The sequence below is a fragment of the Magallana gigas genome, chromosome 4 (assembly GCF_963853765.1).
Source record: "Magallana gigas chromosome 4, xbMagGiga1.1, whole genome shotgun sequence".
Taxonomy (NCBI): Eukaryota; Metazoa; Mollusca; class Bivalvia; order Ostreida; family Ostreidae; genus Magallana; species Magallana gigas.
In genome coordinates this window covers 55,031,967-55,048,416 of record NC_088856.1, presented here as the reverse complement: position 1 = coordinate 55,048,416, position 16,450 = coordinate 55,031,967, and the positions used below count along the sequence as shown (strand labels likewise).

At 33.6% G+C, this 16,450-nt stretch overlaps 2 protein-coding genes and 1 long non-coding RNA gene across 3 annotated transcripts in view; 2 read left to right on the top strand and 1 right to left on the bottom strand.

Annotated features, from left to right (window-relative positions):
- The window catches only part of LOC136275110 (ankyrin repeat domain-containing protein 16-like), a 92,841-nt gene that overhangs the window by 34,601 nt on the left and 41,790 nt on the right, over positions 1 to 16,450 (top strand). The window lies entirely within an intron of this gene.
- LOC136269630 (E3 ubiquitin-protein ligase TRIM71-like) overlaps positions 793 to 16,450 on the bottom strand; it is a 42,884-nt gene continuing 27,226 nt past the window's right edge. Inside the window, exon 2 of the mRNA XM_066083070.1 lies at positions 793 to 2,585. Within this exon, the coding sequence (XP_065939142.1) occupies positions 928 to 2,562 (1,635 nt within the window). The 5' untranslated portion in view covers positions 2,563 to 2,585 and the 3' untranslated portion in view covers positions 793 to 927. The remainder of the gene's footprint in view (positions 2,586 to 16,450) is intronic.
- Positions 13,176 to 15,975, top strand: LOC136274969 (uncharacterized). Its single transcript, XR_010713426.1, has 2 exons — positions 13,176 to 13,965; positions 15,679 to 15,975. It is a non-coding gene; the product is annotated as an uncharacterized lncRNA (long non-coding RNA).

The following is a 16,450-nucleotide window of genomic DNA, read 5'->3' as shown; positions in this document are numbered from 1 at the left end:
TTGACAGAACACTTACTGACATATTAACCTATTGACCCATCAACCTTTTGAACTGGAAATATACAGGGGTCATGCTATAACAATGGGCAACCTGCTTACAGGGTATGGCTAAAATAATTCATCGATCCATAACCTAAGAAGATTGCTCCCTTCTTCGATTAGACCTGGCCATTGACAAAGAGGATGTTTTTTTCATTTCAGATGCAACAATCAGCATTGCTTCAAAATAGTCGTAGAATTAAATGTTACAGAGTTTAAAATCTCCAACTGATAATACCAACATTCAGACATTTTGCTCCATCCAATTAATTCTGAAAATCCAATTTATTTTTTTATATTTAACGCAAATACTTAATTTGTAATAAAACAACAAAATCCCTTTGATTAGGTAATAAAAATAATTAAAACAAGATCACATAATTGTATACAAATCATTTATTATACACAATGATATACTCATCCAACAGAATGACATAAATTAAATGGTTTTTTTTCTTCAAACATTCACTTGTTCTCATTCTTGATATACAATGTTCATTAAACAGAATGTTTCATTGTATTCTTTTCAACTTTTAATGACAAGCATATATATATATATATATATATATATATATATATATATATATATATATATATATATATATATATATAATAGTTTGTTTGGAAAGTAAAATATTTATGCTGTCATTTTTTTTACCATTAAAATCACTGCACAAAAACAATGAGTTTGTTACGATTTACATAGAGAAACTAAACAATAGTATTGTTGGTATGTACAGAATACGGTATATGAAGGTGTTTATTTATTAACATAAACTAATTATATAATACAGATAATTAACTGTTATATACCAACAAGTATAATATATACAGTCAGTTTGTCACCATGTAATACATATAAACAATGTTACACTGCTGTGTAATGTTCTACACATATTGTATTTTCTTCACTGTACCTGTGAACCACTCAGCCACAAAGAGGTTGTCTCTGGTGTCCACACATAGACCCAATGGACGCTTTAAATGACAGTTGTCAATGTAGCGGAGGAACTGTCCGTCCTGATCCAGGATGTGGATACAGTGGTTGTTATGGTCTACTGTCAGGATGCGACCCTGGCTGTCTGTTGTGATGCCGCGTGGATAGAATGCTCCCTTGGTAGTAGAGGGAGGACCAGTGTAGGTAAACCGGAGTTTCCCGGCCTGATTGACCACCACTACTGCACGGGCGTCTGACACACAGATATCTAGGTTCCTGTTCTCACTGATGTATTTAATGTTATATCCACCAGATGAATAGAGAGGTTGTCCTTTGTCGTCGTACTGAATACTTTGTTTCTCTGTGGAGCCAGAGTAACACACAACTTTTGTTTGTTTATCATCATCACTGTGCATGACAACCAGGAGGTCACTAGAGGAGGTACTACAGACACCGCGAGGTACCCACCCCTGTAGTCTGATCACTGTCTGTATCTGTGTATTCTTCACTATGTTCACAGTTCTATCTTTGTAATCAGCATAAACTAGATCCCCACTCCTTGTCACTGCTATGTCCCATGGAGCGTTCCCTGACTTGGTTTGGACTGACTTCACTAGTTCCCCACGGAGGTTGTAGAGTCTCATGATTTTGTCAATACCACATGTCCACATCTCCTCATCACTCAGACAGGACACACCACCTAATCCTCTATACTCTGTGTTTATCTGTGTGACGATCCGTGGTACATCAATGAGCGGTCTGTCCGGGGGAGAGGACTCAGCACCGGGAGATTCTATTTTGATAGATGACGCTGACAGAGAACCAAACTGTTGATAAAGCTGTTCTTTGTTGATCTTCTGAGGGGTAAAACTTGGTAAGGACACTGTGAGTTTAGGAGGCAATCTTCTGAATTCATCATTCCTGGATTTGTAGGCAGAGACACGGCTGACATCATTGGAGTCCAGTAACGTCTTTAGTTCAGTAATGGTCTGTGTGATTTTAGAAATGGTGTGTTTAATTTCATCTTCCTGTTTGTCTAAGACAGCCAGGTGTTTGGTGTCTATTTCCTCCACGTTAGATTTCATGTTTCTGATAATGGTGTTTATTTCTCTGTGCAAGTCTTCTCCATGTTTGTCGATTTCTGTTGTTAATTTCTGGGAGTTTTCATTCAGAGCAGATTTTTGGACTGGGATAATGGATGCAATCTCTTGGTATTTAAGATAAATGGATTTCTCTAGTTGTTGTAAATCTTTTTGAATTATTTCTTTCTTCTTGTCCATGGTTTTAGTTATTTCAATAAATTGATGGCCATTGTGTTCTTCAGAGGAAAGACATGTTGCACAAATAGGAATGTCACATTGTTTACAGTAATGTTCACATATTTTTGAGGGATGTTTTTGACACTTTGGAGTATATCCCCTCTTTTTAAATGGTACCACTTTGTGTTCTTTGGATTGATCAGATAAATGGTCCCCCTCACAGGCTTTACACAGATATTTGTTACAAATGACACAGTACATAGGGGGGCCCGGGGTCTCACAGAGATGACACCGTAACACATCCTGAAGGTTGTACTCAGGGTCCATGGTCAGACACTTTTATTCATGTTCTGAAAAATCAAACAAACATTGGATTAATAATATATATTTACAATAAAACTTGCATATAATAAGTGAGATGAGTTCAGAAAAAGTCTTAACAGAAATGTTTCTATCATCTTGCATCAAATAACAACACAATTGTTTAAGGAGAAAATACATTATCATTTTATCTAAAGTTTATAAATCTGAAGCACTGAATCTCTGTTGAAACTCAACTTCATTATTGAAAGACAGATTTATATAAGGAATAAGGAATCATTCTTTGAGTATTATGAGGTGATAATTTCGGTCGGGGCGTGATCAAATACAATAAAGCCCAAAGGGCTTTATGATAGATTTGATCACACCCTGACCGAAAGTATCATCTCATAATATTTTAATATTTTAAGCCATCATACGATTATATATCTAACTAGAGACGAGCTCGTTGCAAGCAACGATTAGGTCTTCCGTCGTAGCTGCGTCATACTTGTGACGTAATACAAAAATTGATACCTGACCATGGTGCAATATTAGATGTATAAACACTGTGTAATAGAAACAAAGTACATGCATATAAGCAAATACAGATCTTTAAAAGTTGTCTGAAGTTTGATTCGCCGCATGTTGTTTTTTTGCATGTGCATTTTATTTTGAGAAACTTATCTAATCATCATAATTGACTCAATATACACAGAATATGGACGACGATTATAATCACACAGTGGGTATGACTGGTATGAACGTAAAAAGACCAAACATTTTACTCGCATTTTTTATCAAAAGCAAGGGCCAATGAATCTTTTAGAATGTATGCGGAGATCCTGGAAATTTTACAGGGGGTTCTGAAGAATAATTTTGTTTTTTGACCGGGGGGGGGGGGAGGGAGGGGGGCATGCGCGGATAAGAAAAATTTTCCTGGGGTGGGGGTTGAGTGTCTGACGGTTATTTAAGTTTGCCTGGGGATGTCCGAGGCATATTTTTGTAATTTTATATTGTACATGTAATGGAAAGAAATTTTGCGGGGGGTGGGGTGGGGTCTGGAACCCTCACCCTACTCTTCTAGATTCGCGCATGGGGAAGACCGATGCCGGTAATTTAACGGTAATTTTAACCATTTTTATTTAATAAATCATTTTCAAAATTATCGGAATTCCAATATTACCTTTAAACGCAGTTAAAACTTAAAATACGAACCATTTAGTCTCGTTGAGTATTCGGCCAACATGCGTCCGCGTACGAAAGAAATGGCAATATTCAAGAAATTTGGATGGACGATCAGGGTCCTAGGTCGTCCATCCGATTCTTTTTCAGACTAAGAGCTACAGACCTGCACTTAGAGAATGTCAAACTGATTATGTCAATTTATTTTGTCTCAAAGAATCAGGTTTTTTTAATCAATAAAGTTTTACCTTAAAAAAAAAGAAATCGGGCACAATTTTCAATGTTAGCATTTTACAATAAAGGTCTAATAAAATTTTGAATGAAGTTTCAAGATACTACTCTTCGTTGTTTTATACGAAATATTGCATGGAAAAAAGATTTACATCGCATATTTTTAAATTACAAAAGGATATACAAAATGAACTTAGATTAACCGCTAACAAACAAGCATAAAGTGAGACTGAGAACTAATTTCTTCTCTTTTTTATTAACATCAAAATAAATCCAAGAAAAAATCTAAATATTTTTTTTTCCTTTATATGCGTTAATGAAAACGTTGATCAGCAAGGGCCGGTTCTATGTCGTGCAAGCACCTACTTAATAGATTGTTACACGCATGCGCGGATCTAGAGGGGGGGTCGGGGGGGTCCCGACCCCCCCTGGAAAATGAAAATTTATTAAATTTACATAGTAAAATTATCGCGAAAATATGCCTCGGACCCCCCTGGCAAACACAATTATCCTTCGGACCCCCCCTGGAAAAATTTTCTGGATCCGCGCATGGTTACACGGATCTACCACGATGACAAATATCGAAAAGGCAATATTGTGGGTGAAGGATGAAAGTGTTGTTTGTTTTTTAGGTTTATTTATGATAATTATATTTATCTGGATCAATTTGGTCTGTTGGTTTGTTTTGTTTATTGAAAAGGGGAATAAAGAAAATAAGTAATTTCCGTTATGAAGTGGAATGTTGGAAAAAAGAAATATTGTATCAAGCAGTTAGTTATTATGCGCAGATCATGCATTCCTCTATGGTTTTCACAATTGCATGTATCAGTTACTACACGTATTTGCTTACGGAGAAATAAATTTCCAAAGAGATGATATAGTTATCAGTTAAGTTCCAGATTGTCTTCTGCACATGCAAGCACGTGTGTAATCCTGATTTAAAAATAGGTATAATGGCCGGGGGGGGGGGGGGGGGAGGGGGGTCATCGCAACAAAATTGTGTATTAGCGTACAAGAGTGTACATTGTTAATTAATAATTGATGTTGAATTGTTATTAACAAACAAAATCATAAATTCATAATAACATACACTAAAATGCCAGGGAGTTCTGCTGGACGCGATTTCATTTGTCTTCAATTAATAGGGTGTAAGGATGCCCGCCTACTTAATACATATGCTCACGCGTCAACCGATTAAAAATGACTGTATTTTGGATTTATAAATCGTTCTAAAACATTCGATCTGATATATCGTTGTTAACAATTCAAAACTTTGAACGATTAAATTTGTTTTTATACCTACCCCGACCCTCACGGAAAAATCCAGTCAGATCAATGGAAATTTCATTTACAAGACTCCGCGCCAGAATCAGAATGTCTCATTCATTAATTTTTTCGTAGTTATAGTGGACGAGTCCAAAATAGGAATTTTGAGACACATCATACAATGTGAACATATGCCGTGAATGCAGTTTACTTTGCGTCTATTTTCTTATTTTGAGAGTCTTTTTTATTATGTTTATCATGGATTGAAAATGACGGAAGGCCCTTGAATATTGTTATCTTTATGCAGGCACGTAGCATCCTTTTTGAAAGTGGGGGGCCAGACTCATCCAAAAAATCTTGACAAGCAAAAAAATAAAAAAAATAAAAAAGACTTTCTCAAAATCTTCAAAATCCTAATCCGGGGGGGGGGGGGGGGGGGGCTGGGGGGGGGGGGGGGGCTGGCGTAGTATGTGTATAACTTCAATTTCAATCCTAATTTCCTTATTTTTATATAAATTTTTTTACATCCTTGATAATTCAATTTTTTATAAGTAAATTTTAAAAAAATTAGTTGCTGTGAGAAAAAGTGTGGGGGGGAGGGGGGGGGGGGCATCCACAAGCTTGAATTAATAATTGCCTGACGATGCATCTTTAATGTGTCAACATTTATATTCATAATTGATGAAAACGTTATATGGGATGTAATAAGCAACAATGAGCAAGAGTGTTCAATTAAAAGGGCTTTTCACATTGCACGTGTGTAATCCTGATTTAAAAATAGATTGCCATATTTGAAAGGTCAAAAAAAAAAAGAGGGAGGTGTCATCGCAACAAGATGATACACATTGTCTAAGTAGTACAATGTAAGTAATAGTTTGTGTTGAATTATCATCATTAACAAAGAATCATCAGTTTGGATTAATTAAAACAAATATAAATTCATATAATTGGAATATTTACTTTTATTTAAAATGCCCACCTTTCCAAAACTTTTCTAAATATGATCGCATTTGTACTAGTGCCAGATGATGTAGCGCACCCATTACAGAGGTCACATCAAGTTCCCTGGGACGACAATAGCTTTTACCATTGCATTTCACACGCATCATTTATTCAGCAGATAAATTATTCCCATTCTTTTGTCATATTCTATCATTTAGACCTTTATTTTAAACATCAAAATCGATAAACAGTTAAGAATTTATAAACATCAAAGACATAAAAAAATTACCAAAATATGAATTTTTATAATAGTTTGTCGTAATTATTCTGAGTTATTTTTTGTTTCTTAGTGTTTCTTTTCTATCAAACATAGACGCACTTTCTCATTGCTGGAGACTTGAGTTTTTTTAGGTTAGATATTATGCAAATCTTCCTTACCTAAACCTAAACGGCAAAACGCTTAATAATGCAGTGCACTCTGCTGTTGAAATAGATGTGAATTAAATAGTGATGAGATAAATGTTTATTAAATACAGTTGTATACGCACGGAAAACGTTCAAAAAGTCCTTGTTTATTGACAAATGATGAATTTTGCACATATTGGTTTTTATCAAATGGAACCCCCCCCCCCCTTTTCAAATTGCTGGATCCGCCTCTGGATACATGTACATTCCTAAGATGATCATACATCTTAAAAGAGATTGATGTTTTAACATAAATCAAAGAATGATATTATATGAAAATCGACCAGTACTTACGTATTGTGAGAATATTATCCGAACAATTATACTTCCGCTCGAAATTTTTTGGAATTAACAGGTTTAAATGTTAATAAATAAGGAATGAAATATCAAGGAAAATTATATAAAATTGAGGAACGTCTCGTCCGTCTGTCCTTAATTAAAATAATATAAATAGACATCATAAATCCCATATCAAACGACATATAACCACTTGAATCTGCGCGTCTTTTAATGAATTTATGAACAGCGGCAAATTCTAAGGTAATGTTAGCTGCAAGTCTGTATAGCCCTTGTATGAAAAATTTCGGATGGTACTCAATTTTTCCAGACGGAAAGCTACATATATGCAGCTAAGGTAACTAATAATGCTTCCGATGAAATACTTTGTTTAGTAATGCAAGGTTTTAAGAGAGCAATACTTATTTGTTTAAAAAATAACACCCTAATACTTTACATTTCATTCGCTGTTTGTAGAACAAGCAGAACCAGTATCAGTTCGATCCCTACCGTATGTACATTGTTCGAATTTATTAGCCCTTGCATTGCATTGCATTGCAAATACAAAATATCTTTTAAAAATTCAACACTGAAAGTGTTTATCTATATGGCTATTAATCTATATGTACATGTACACATAGTGTACACATGTGATTCAAAATACCCCAAACGGAAAAATTCACTTATTGAGTCTACATTTTATAGAATTTGCAAAAAATACATTGCGGGTCTGAATGTTTGTTAATGTGTCAATCTATCAATATACAGTTTGTTAATTATTTTCGATTGCTAAGGCTACATCGTTTTTTATAAACATTGAACAACATTTTTTCCATGCCATTATTTCCACGGATGATAGCGAGTACAATTATAAAGCACAATTTAGTTAATTATCTCTTTAATATTGTGTACTAGTATGTAATAAATAATTTATAAATTGCTGCCGAAGGTTGTTTGGTATTTTCGTTTGTAGATGCATTGCAAGTAAAAAACGTGAAACGCGGGGCAAGTCATAATTAATATCCCTAATACCCGTTACTTAAAAATAGCGGGCTTGGATTCAAATATTATCGTATACGAATATTAAGTTCACTTTTTAAAATCATCTCCACGATGATAATATTATATCTATCGGAAATCAGTATTTTGTTTTGCTTTAAAAGAAATGTTCTATCGGGAGCAATCCCGCGTTCGTTTAAATTGCCAGCGTACATTTGTCATGTCAGTAATACACATTGTGCTTTATATGACGGCCGTGTATACGTACTGTAGAAAAGTTGAGTTTAATTACCATGCATTCGAACCATTTTATTAACACATCTCCCAGTACTGAAACAATTCAAAATGTCTCTGTTACAGTAACACAGTGGGGCGTTAAACATGTGTACGTCCAGCTCTACAAGCATATGCACTGTCGTCAAGGCGACGGCCTGAATACAGCTAGCGACTCTTCTATCGATCGGTTACCTGAGTCTCGTAATGCATCTAAATATAGAAAGGGGCACAGTTATGAAACAAACAACAAAAATAAGGTCAAAGAGGTTCATCATTATGAAATGAATATGTACATATGAATAAAAACATTTGGGAACTTTATGTAGAATTGTTTTTGCGCGCTGCATGTATCAGTTAGTGCATTACAAAAAGCCCTTTCATAACCTCCTAAACGTGCACACCCCCACAAAAATGGACCGAACTGACAACAATTGTTTCTGCAAATACTGGCTATAAATTACGAAAACATTAAATTGAATACCACGGAAGGATTCAAAATTAATTTCTTTACAACTTTGCTTCAATAATGCATTAGAAATTTTTATTCCTTTACAAGTTATTGACAAGAAACTTTTGACGCATCTAACTCCCTAATTATAGGGGCCAGCCCCTTTTTCTGTATACTGAATGAAAGGTCTTGGTAAGACCAAGATCTTTTAAAATACATGTTATAACAAATTTTTATCAGGTAAAAAACTAACACGGAAAATACGCGAATTTTTTTGATTTTTTTTCTTACCTTTGTTTCAACATCTATACCACCCCTTTTATTTGCATTTAAATAATAATTAAAATATATCTCGCACAAATTCAATGTATTAGCTTCCAAACCAGCCCATCTTTGAGACTCTGCCAGTCATCGTTATAGCTAAACCCCCCTGGACAAAAGAAGTCGTTAAATTTTTACTAAAAGGGGAATAACTCAATACCAGATGGGGATTTTCCTCAACTAAAATATGCAACGACAACATCACGCGACATGTTATCAGTCCTGAAAATTTCAAAACAATCGGTGAACAAACGAGCGAGATATTAAGGATCAAAGTTGGCGTCTAGAAGAAAAAAAAAATAACTAGACACGATCTCGTTGCGAGCAACGAGGAGGTCTTCCGTGCGATTTTTTGAAGGTTATATGACCTTGACTTTGATATTTGACCATTTATCTCCTTATCGGGGCAACAATAAAAAAAATTGATGGTTGAATTTTGTTAGGAACATCATTCGCAGCATTTTATTCTATATTGATTTTCAAAATGATGCTTTTTAGAATATCTGTTCTGTTTGAGGTATGTTATCAACGTTTTGTACTTCTGTCCCCTTAAAACCCATTAAAAACCCCTTAATACGGAGCACATGATAAAATAATTATAATATATTGTTAAATAAATGTGAGATGAATATATTGCTTCCTAAACATATAACAAAATATTTTTCAGTAAAGTGCTATGGAAGAAAGACTTTAGAGCCCTTTTGGTCCCTAAATTGAAGGGCCAGCCCCTTTTTCTAGGCATCATACGAAAGTTCTTTTGATATTAAACATATTTTGTTCAACAAGTGTTTAGAAATTCTTTGCCGTTTTAGAGCTATCTGGGATAGGACGTTTTAGGGGCCGACCCCTAATCTCCATATTGGGGCCAGATAACGAAACATTTTATGATTGAATATTGTTTAAAACATCATTCTAAGCATCTTTTATTCTATATTGCTTTTCAAAATATTTGTCCTTTTTGAGATATATTCGATCGAAGTTTTGGACTTCTGGTCCCTTAAAACCCCTAATTACGTAATGCAGAATAAAATTTTTATAATGTATGGTTTTTTTTAGTGAAAGATGAACATTTTTGCTTCTTTAACATATTACAAAATATTTCTCAGTAAAGGGCTATAGAAGAAAGACTTTAGAGCCCTTTTGGCCCCTAAATTGAGGGACCAGCCCCTTTTTCTTGTTATCAAACGAAAGCTCTTGTAAATATAAATTTTATTTGCTCTATATGTTATAGTAAAATATTTTCAGGAAAGGAGATAAAGAACGAAAACCATTAAAAATGACGTCGTTTTTTCAAACTCGATTTTCGGGTCCAGGCGAGCTTCGACGCCTTTGAAGCCAGACAACCATAAATGCCTTTAAACACATCTACAATCTTTTGTCTACAATCCCTGAAAATTTAAATTCAATATCTTTTTTCGTTTAGGAGGAGATAGCAGGACAAAATGACCCTCTAAAAATCATTAAAACGTCAATATCTCCCGAACGGAAATGACGTCATTAAAATAAAAAATTATATATAAGGTTTTTATCAATACCTACAAGATCTAAAATTTTCACGAAAATCGGTAAAGCCGTTTTCAAGAAATCGCTTGTACAAAAAAGCGTAAGAAAAAAAAATAACTAGAGCAAAGCTCGTTGCAAAGCAACGAGTGGGTCTTCCGTTAATGTCGGAAGTAAAGCTGGAAGTTCCTGTAAGAAGCAAAGCTCTTGAACCAATAACAAGAGTAACTAAAATAAAAAGATGAAAAAATCGAATTATTCCTGGTACGACTTAACAAAATCCGAATGATTTTAAGTACGACTTAACAAAAACCTTCCTGATTTCAAGAACGACTTAACAATAAAAATCCGAGTGTGTTCAAGTACGACTTAACAATTATTTTTGGTACGAGTTAACTTTACTTTGAACATTACGCTATTTTTTAAACCAAGGACGCGGAAACAAAATATCCGGAAAAATCAATTTTTAAACCCCGATATCTCTTTAATGCATTGTTTGATTTAAAAACGGATTTCAGTGTTAGATTCAGCTTTATAAGCTCTATAAAACACATATTCATTTTTGATTTGATCAGAAAATTCATTTTTTCGAAACATTTGTTTCACTTCCGGTTTTGACCGGAAGTGACGGATTTTTATTTCCAGCCTTATTGCACATGTAAATTGCCAAATTCATAACCACAGAAAATTTCAAGACTCTTTCTTAAAGCGTTTTTGAGAAATGTCGCGGACAAAAAGACTTTTTTTAAAGTTTAAAAATAACGTAACGTCAAAACGGAAGTGACGTTGTTATTGAAACTTTAACATCTTTAAGGCATTATAATTGCACATAATCCCTGAAAGTTTCCTTTAAATAAGTTGAAAACTTTTTGAGTTATGAAGCCGAAAAGGAGTCAGAAAAAAAAGAAAAAGAAAAAAAACTAGACACGATCTCGTTGCGAGCAACGAGGAGGTCTTCCGTTCGATTTTTAGAAGGTGAAATGACGTCATCGACTTTAATTTTCGACAACAAAACATGATATGGAAATAGGAGTGAAGTACTAATGCTTTCCTGTAAGCCTTTTTATAAGTTCTCTTACGTTGCCTTTTTAAATACCTCCATTTCTTCCAATTGAAATAGAAAAGATTAATTTTTTTACCTCTGGCCCCTAATATCCCTAGTTAGGTAATGCATGAGAAAATCATTATATTGTAAGGATATATAAACGTATTATACCTAAAGTCTGTCCCAAGATATTTTTGCCACACATTTTCTTAAATTATTCGATATTTGTAAATATCTCTTGATTCAGACGATGTTCATTCGATAGTATGAAAAAATCCCAAGATTTCCTTTTTGTAATGCCCCCTCTAGCTTATCAGGTTTAAATACACGGCTAAAAAATGTCTACGGGGATTTTGCATTTTGCATCAGCCATTATAATGCCCGGATGATAACGTTGAAAAATTGTGCTAGATATTCCGAAAATATGTAAACATTCCCCATTATAAATCTCTGTAGGAAATCTGTTTTCGATCCTATGAATGTTTACGAAGGAAAAATGGTAATTTCTGAATGAAGTTTGACCCCTTAAAACGTTATTACCTAATTACGTAATACATGATAAAATCAATAGATTTATTGGATATATAACAGTTGAGATCTACACAAAATTTAAAATTTTGTTTAATTCATGTGATTTTGAATGACAGCAGTTGTGAATGGAATTGGAGATCATTGTGAAGAATAAGCAGGTATTGAAAATAATTAATGCACATGATCATGCACATGACAAATAAAGTGTCTTACACATGTAAATCTTAATGTTAAAGCTGCTTGGTCCGATTTTCAATAAAATAATTGTACGCTTGTAAACGATGGTTATGCTAAGTATGTGTGCAATAATATACGTTGCAGTAGTTTTCCCGGTCAGTTAAGCCATATTTCAATGAAAAAATTATGTACATGTTGAAACTCGTTGAATCCGGATGTTGTGTATTACGGCATGCTGCCCAATCCTGCGACATTATTCAGCCCCTTGACATTTTCCCATAATTTTTGTTTAATTTTTTTTTGTGCAATCCGGATCCTGTCTATTCTGTTAACCGGCGAAATGAAAAAGCCTACTGCTTATACATGTAATTAGTGAGAGTTATCTCCCGTAGTCCGTCCACTTAATACCGTAAAGTATTGTTATGAATTGCAAAAATTAGATAATTAGATTTTAGTTCACCCAATTTTTTTCAGGCCGTGATTCAGGATACTGTGAGAGTAAGACTGCCGATATCGTTTGTTATCCCTGTTGTATGGCTACACGTACAGAGTTGCATATTATTCTGTCAAAATGCTCAATTTTCTTTAAAAATAAAATTCTCATTAGGGTCTTCCGTTTCCAACGGAAGACCCTCTTGTTATTCTATTGTTTCTTTCTATTATTAGGGTCTTCCGTTTTCAACGGAAGACCCTCTTGTTATTCTATTGTTTTTTTTTATTATTATTATTCTTCTTGTTTTTCCTTCTGACTTCTTTTTTGCTTTATATCTCAAAAACTATTCAACCGATTTGCAAGAAATTTTCAGGAATTATGTTAAATAGTTGTCCCTTGAAGATTTTAAACTTTCAATCATTAAGTCACTTCCGTTTTCTAGTTACGTCATTTTTAAAAATTTCAAAAAGTGATTTTGTCCAGGACTTTTCTCGTAAACGGTTGTTTATAAGGACTTGAAATTCTCTGTGATTGTAAATCTGTGGATTTACTTATGGCAAATTTACAAAAAAAATTATTTTGTCACTTCCGGTCGAAACCGGAAGTGATTCTAATTTTTCGGAATTTTCATTTTTTTAAGCGAATAATAAAATTATATGCATGTTGTAGAGTTTGCAAAGCTAAATGCAAAACTGAAATTCGTTTTCAAATCGGATGATGCATTTCAGAGATATCGGGGTTTAAAAATTGATCTTTCCGGAAATTTTGATTCCGTGTTTTTGGTTTTAAAAATAGTGCACATTTCACACTGAAAGTAATTTCTACTGAAAACAATTCGTACTGATAATTAAACTATATATAAAACACAAAATTATATGCATATTGTAGAGTTTGCAAAGCTTAATACAAAACTGAAATTTGTTTTCAAATCGGATGATGCATTGCAGAGATATCGGGGTTTAAATATTGATTTTTCCGGAAATTTTGATTCCGTGTTCTTGGTTTAAAAAATAGTGTAAAATTCACACTGAAAGTAACTCCTGCTGAAAACAATTCGTGCAGGTCATAAAACCGGACTCTGTTTTTTAATAGTTAAATAAAGTGTTTTTCGATACAATTTCGTTATTTCGATCGATAATTACGTTGTAAATTTTTATTAGTCTTATTAGTTATAATCGAAATAATTATATCGTACGATTCCCCATTTCAACTCGCCATGTTTTGACTGCGAACAAACAGCTGATAGCGGTGTGTCTACATTTTTAAAAGAAGCAAGGCCTGCAAGACGTCGATAGTGGAAATTTCAGCTCAACTAACGTATGACAGATTATAAAGGTATTTTTCAATACAGGATATGTCGTATTGACTTTTTCTTTTCAGATTATTTGCACTTTTCAATCTAATCCGAGATTCCTCTGACGCTAACCTCCGCTTTTGAAGAACGTCACAATATAAAAGCGGGCGTTAGAGTCAGCGGAATCTCAGAATATTATCTGTCCAGTGTATTTTCACGGTAGCTGCAGAACTGTAGCTCTCCGGGAAAAAAATAATGACAGACCGGAGAGCTACAGGGCCACCCATTGAAAAAATTGTACATGTATATTTATTGCGCAGAAAAACGTTCGCTAGTTTTGGACTGATTTACCTTATTTATACGCAAATTCTGTGAAAACAATTAGTACCATTAAATTCCTCATGCAATTTACTACTGATATCGCCTCTTTATTTGCCTCAGACTTTCTCCGAAACACGCTACCGACTTTGGAAAATCAAGTATGTTGAATTTACATCGAGATCGAGAGTCGCCATTTTTACATGTAAACAAAGTGGACCACATGAATTTACGGGACTGGTGATGGTGTTTAAAAGACTATCCGAGGCAAGTGAAGAGAGGATATCAGTAGTAAATTGCATGAAGAATTTAAAATTAAAAGCGGTGGGAGTCCTCGGGTACACAAGAATAGAATGTTGTAATTAGAGTGCATGTTTGCATGATGATAACTTTACCTTAAATATTTATAGCAGATCTTTACCATATCGCCTTCACTTAATTTATAAATTAAAAAACTCAGGCTTGTGTTTAATTAAATAAATATATTTGACAAAGTAATTATTCAATCTAATTAAAATTAGACCTTTTGTCTCGCTCTCTGTTATATATGGTTATTGCTTGTGTAACAGGCATGTAAAGTCTCAAATTTCATATTATATCAAGCTCAGAATTTAGGTCAATGTTCCATGATATCTATTAAACAGTCTTCTCAAGATATAAGTATTTCACAGAATCATTGTAATTTGAGAGATTAGATTATCTTTTATACATATTGATTCATTTTAGGTAAGCTTTACATGCATATCACATCAACATAGTATGTAAATAATTTTTACTGCATGTGCCTCAGATCTCTCTCTCCCTCTCTCTCTCTCTCTCTCTTTTAATCTTGGCAAAGACTCATGAAACTGTCAGAGGGCAACTTAATTTTGTGACAAAAATATCTCGATCTTGTAAAAGAAATCCAAAATGCATTGAATTTTAAAATGAGCATGTATTATTAATCCCTCATTTTTATGCGCATTATACATAGTATTGTTTTTAAAACATGTAATTTGTAAGAAAAAAACCCTCGCTAAATTTATTCGCAATAAACCACAGTAGAATTGACAAAACATGGTATACACGTAGCAGAAGCTTATACTTTGACACTGTTTGGATTGGTAATATTCCTAAAGTTTGTAGTTTATGAATTGAAATATTGCTGTCGCACTTCAAGTAAAACAAACTCTCTCGCTCACTCCTGCTCTCGCTCAATCTGATATGTCTATACCCAAGAAATTATTTTAATGTTATGATATTATGACTTGATATGCACATTTTTGTTTTTGTACTGGCTAAATGTTAATGTCATATATTTGGATATGTCATACTTATAACACTGCATGGTCAGTGTATTTTTTCCAAAAATATTATGTATATGTTAATGTAAACACAGCTATTACAAGTACATGTATGTTAACACAGCTACCGTAATTTATTTTTTTTAATTTCAGCTTAAAGCAGACTCTTGTTACCACATGGCTTTTACCTGTTGATTCTTGTGGTTTCAGCTCTTGAGGTTAACCTGTCACCTCTACCCACATGCATATTCCTTGTGTTCTACAGACTATCTACCGGTAATTCAAATTAAATCGGATAATGCATGAACAATAATGGAACTTTAAGAAAGCATCATGTCCTATTGTGGTTTGTTCATGTTTGATAAGAAATTATGAAAAACAAAATTAAGGCTGTTTAAAGAAATATAATTGTTGTGAAAATTTGTTTTTCAATAAAAGTATGCAATTATGTTTCCTTCATTTTTTATTTTATAAAGATATTTAGATGTGTTTACATAGTTGAAAAATCACCCAACTCTTTCCAATTTTCTCCATAAGATTACATGTAGGATATGTAAATGTACATTTGACTTTTGAATAACACCAGCAATGATAATTACTTTTGAAATGAGCAAGAAACAATCTATTTTCACCCGCTTAAGGTATATATGCATAAACAAGTAGAAAAAAAAACAATTTTTAATGGATTTCTCCTCCACCAGCTACCCGGGTGTGTTTGAATTTAATTTTATTTAAGGCAGATGTTGAACTTGTTGATCTTACTGTTTTAGCATGGTTAAAAAGAGACAATAAACCAGAATAGATTAGATATTTAATTAATATGATTGTTAGCTTACTTTTTTTCATGGAAAAAAGAAATCACATGCAGGAATACTTGTCTATTTATTTATTAAAATGCTACAAATCATTCAAGAAACATAAAAAG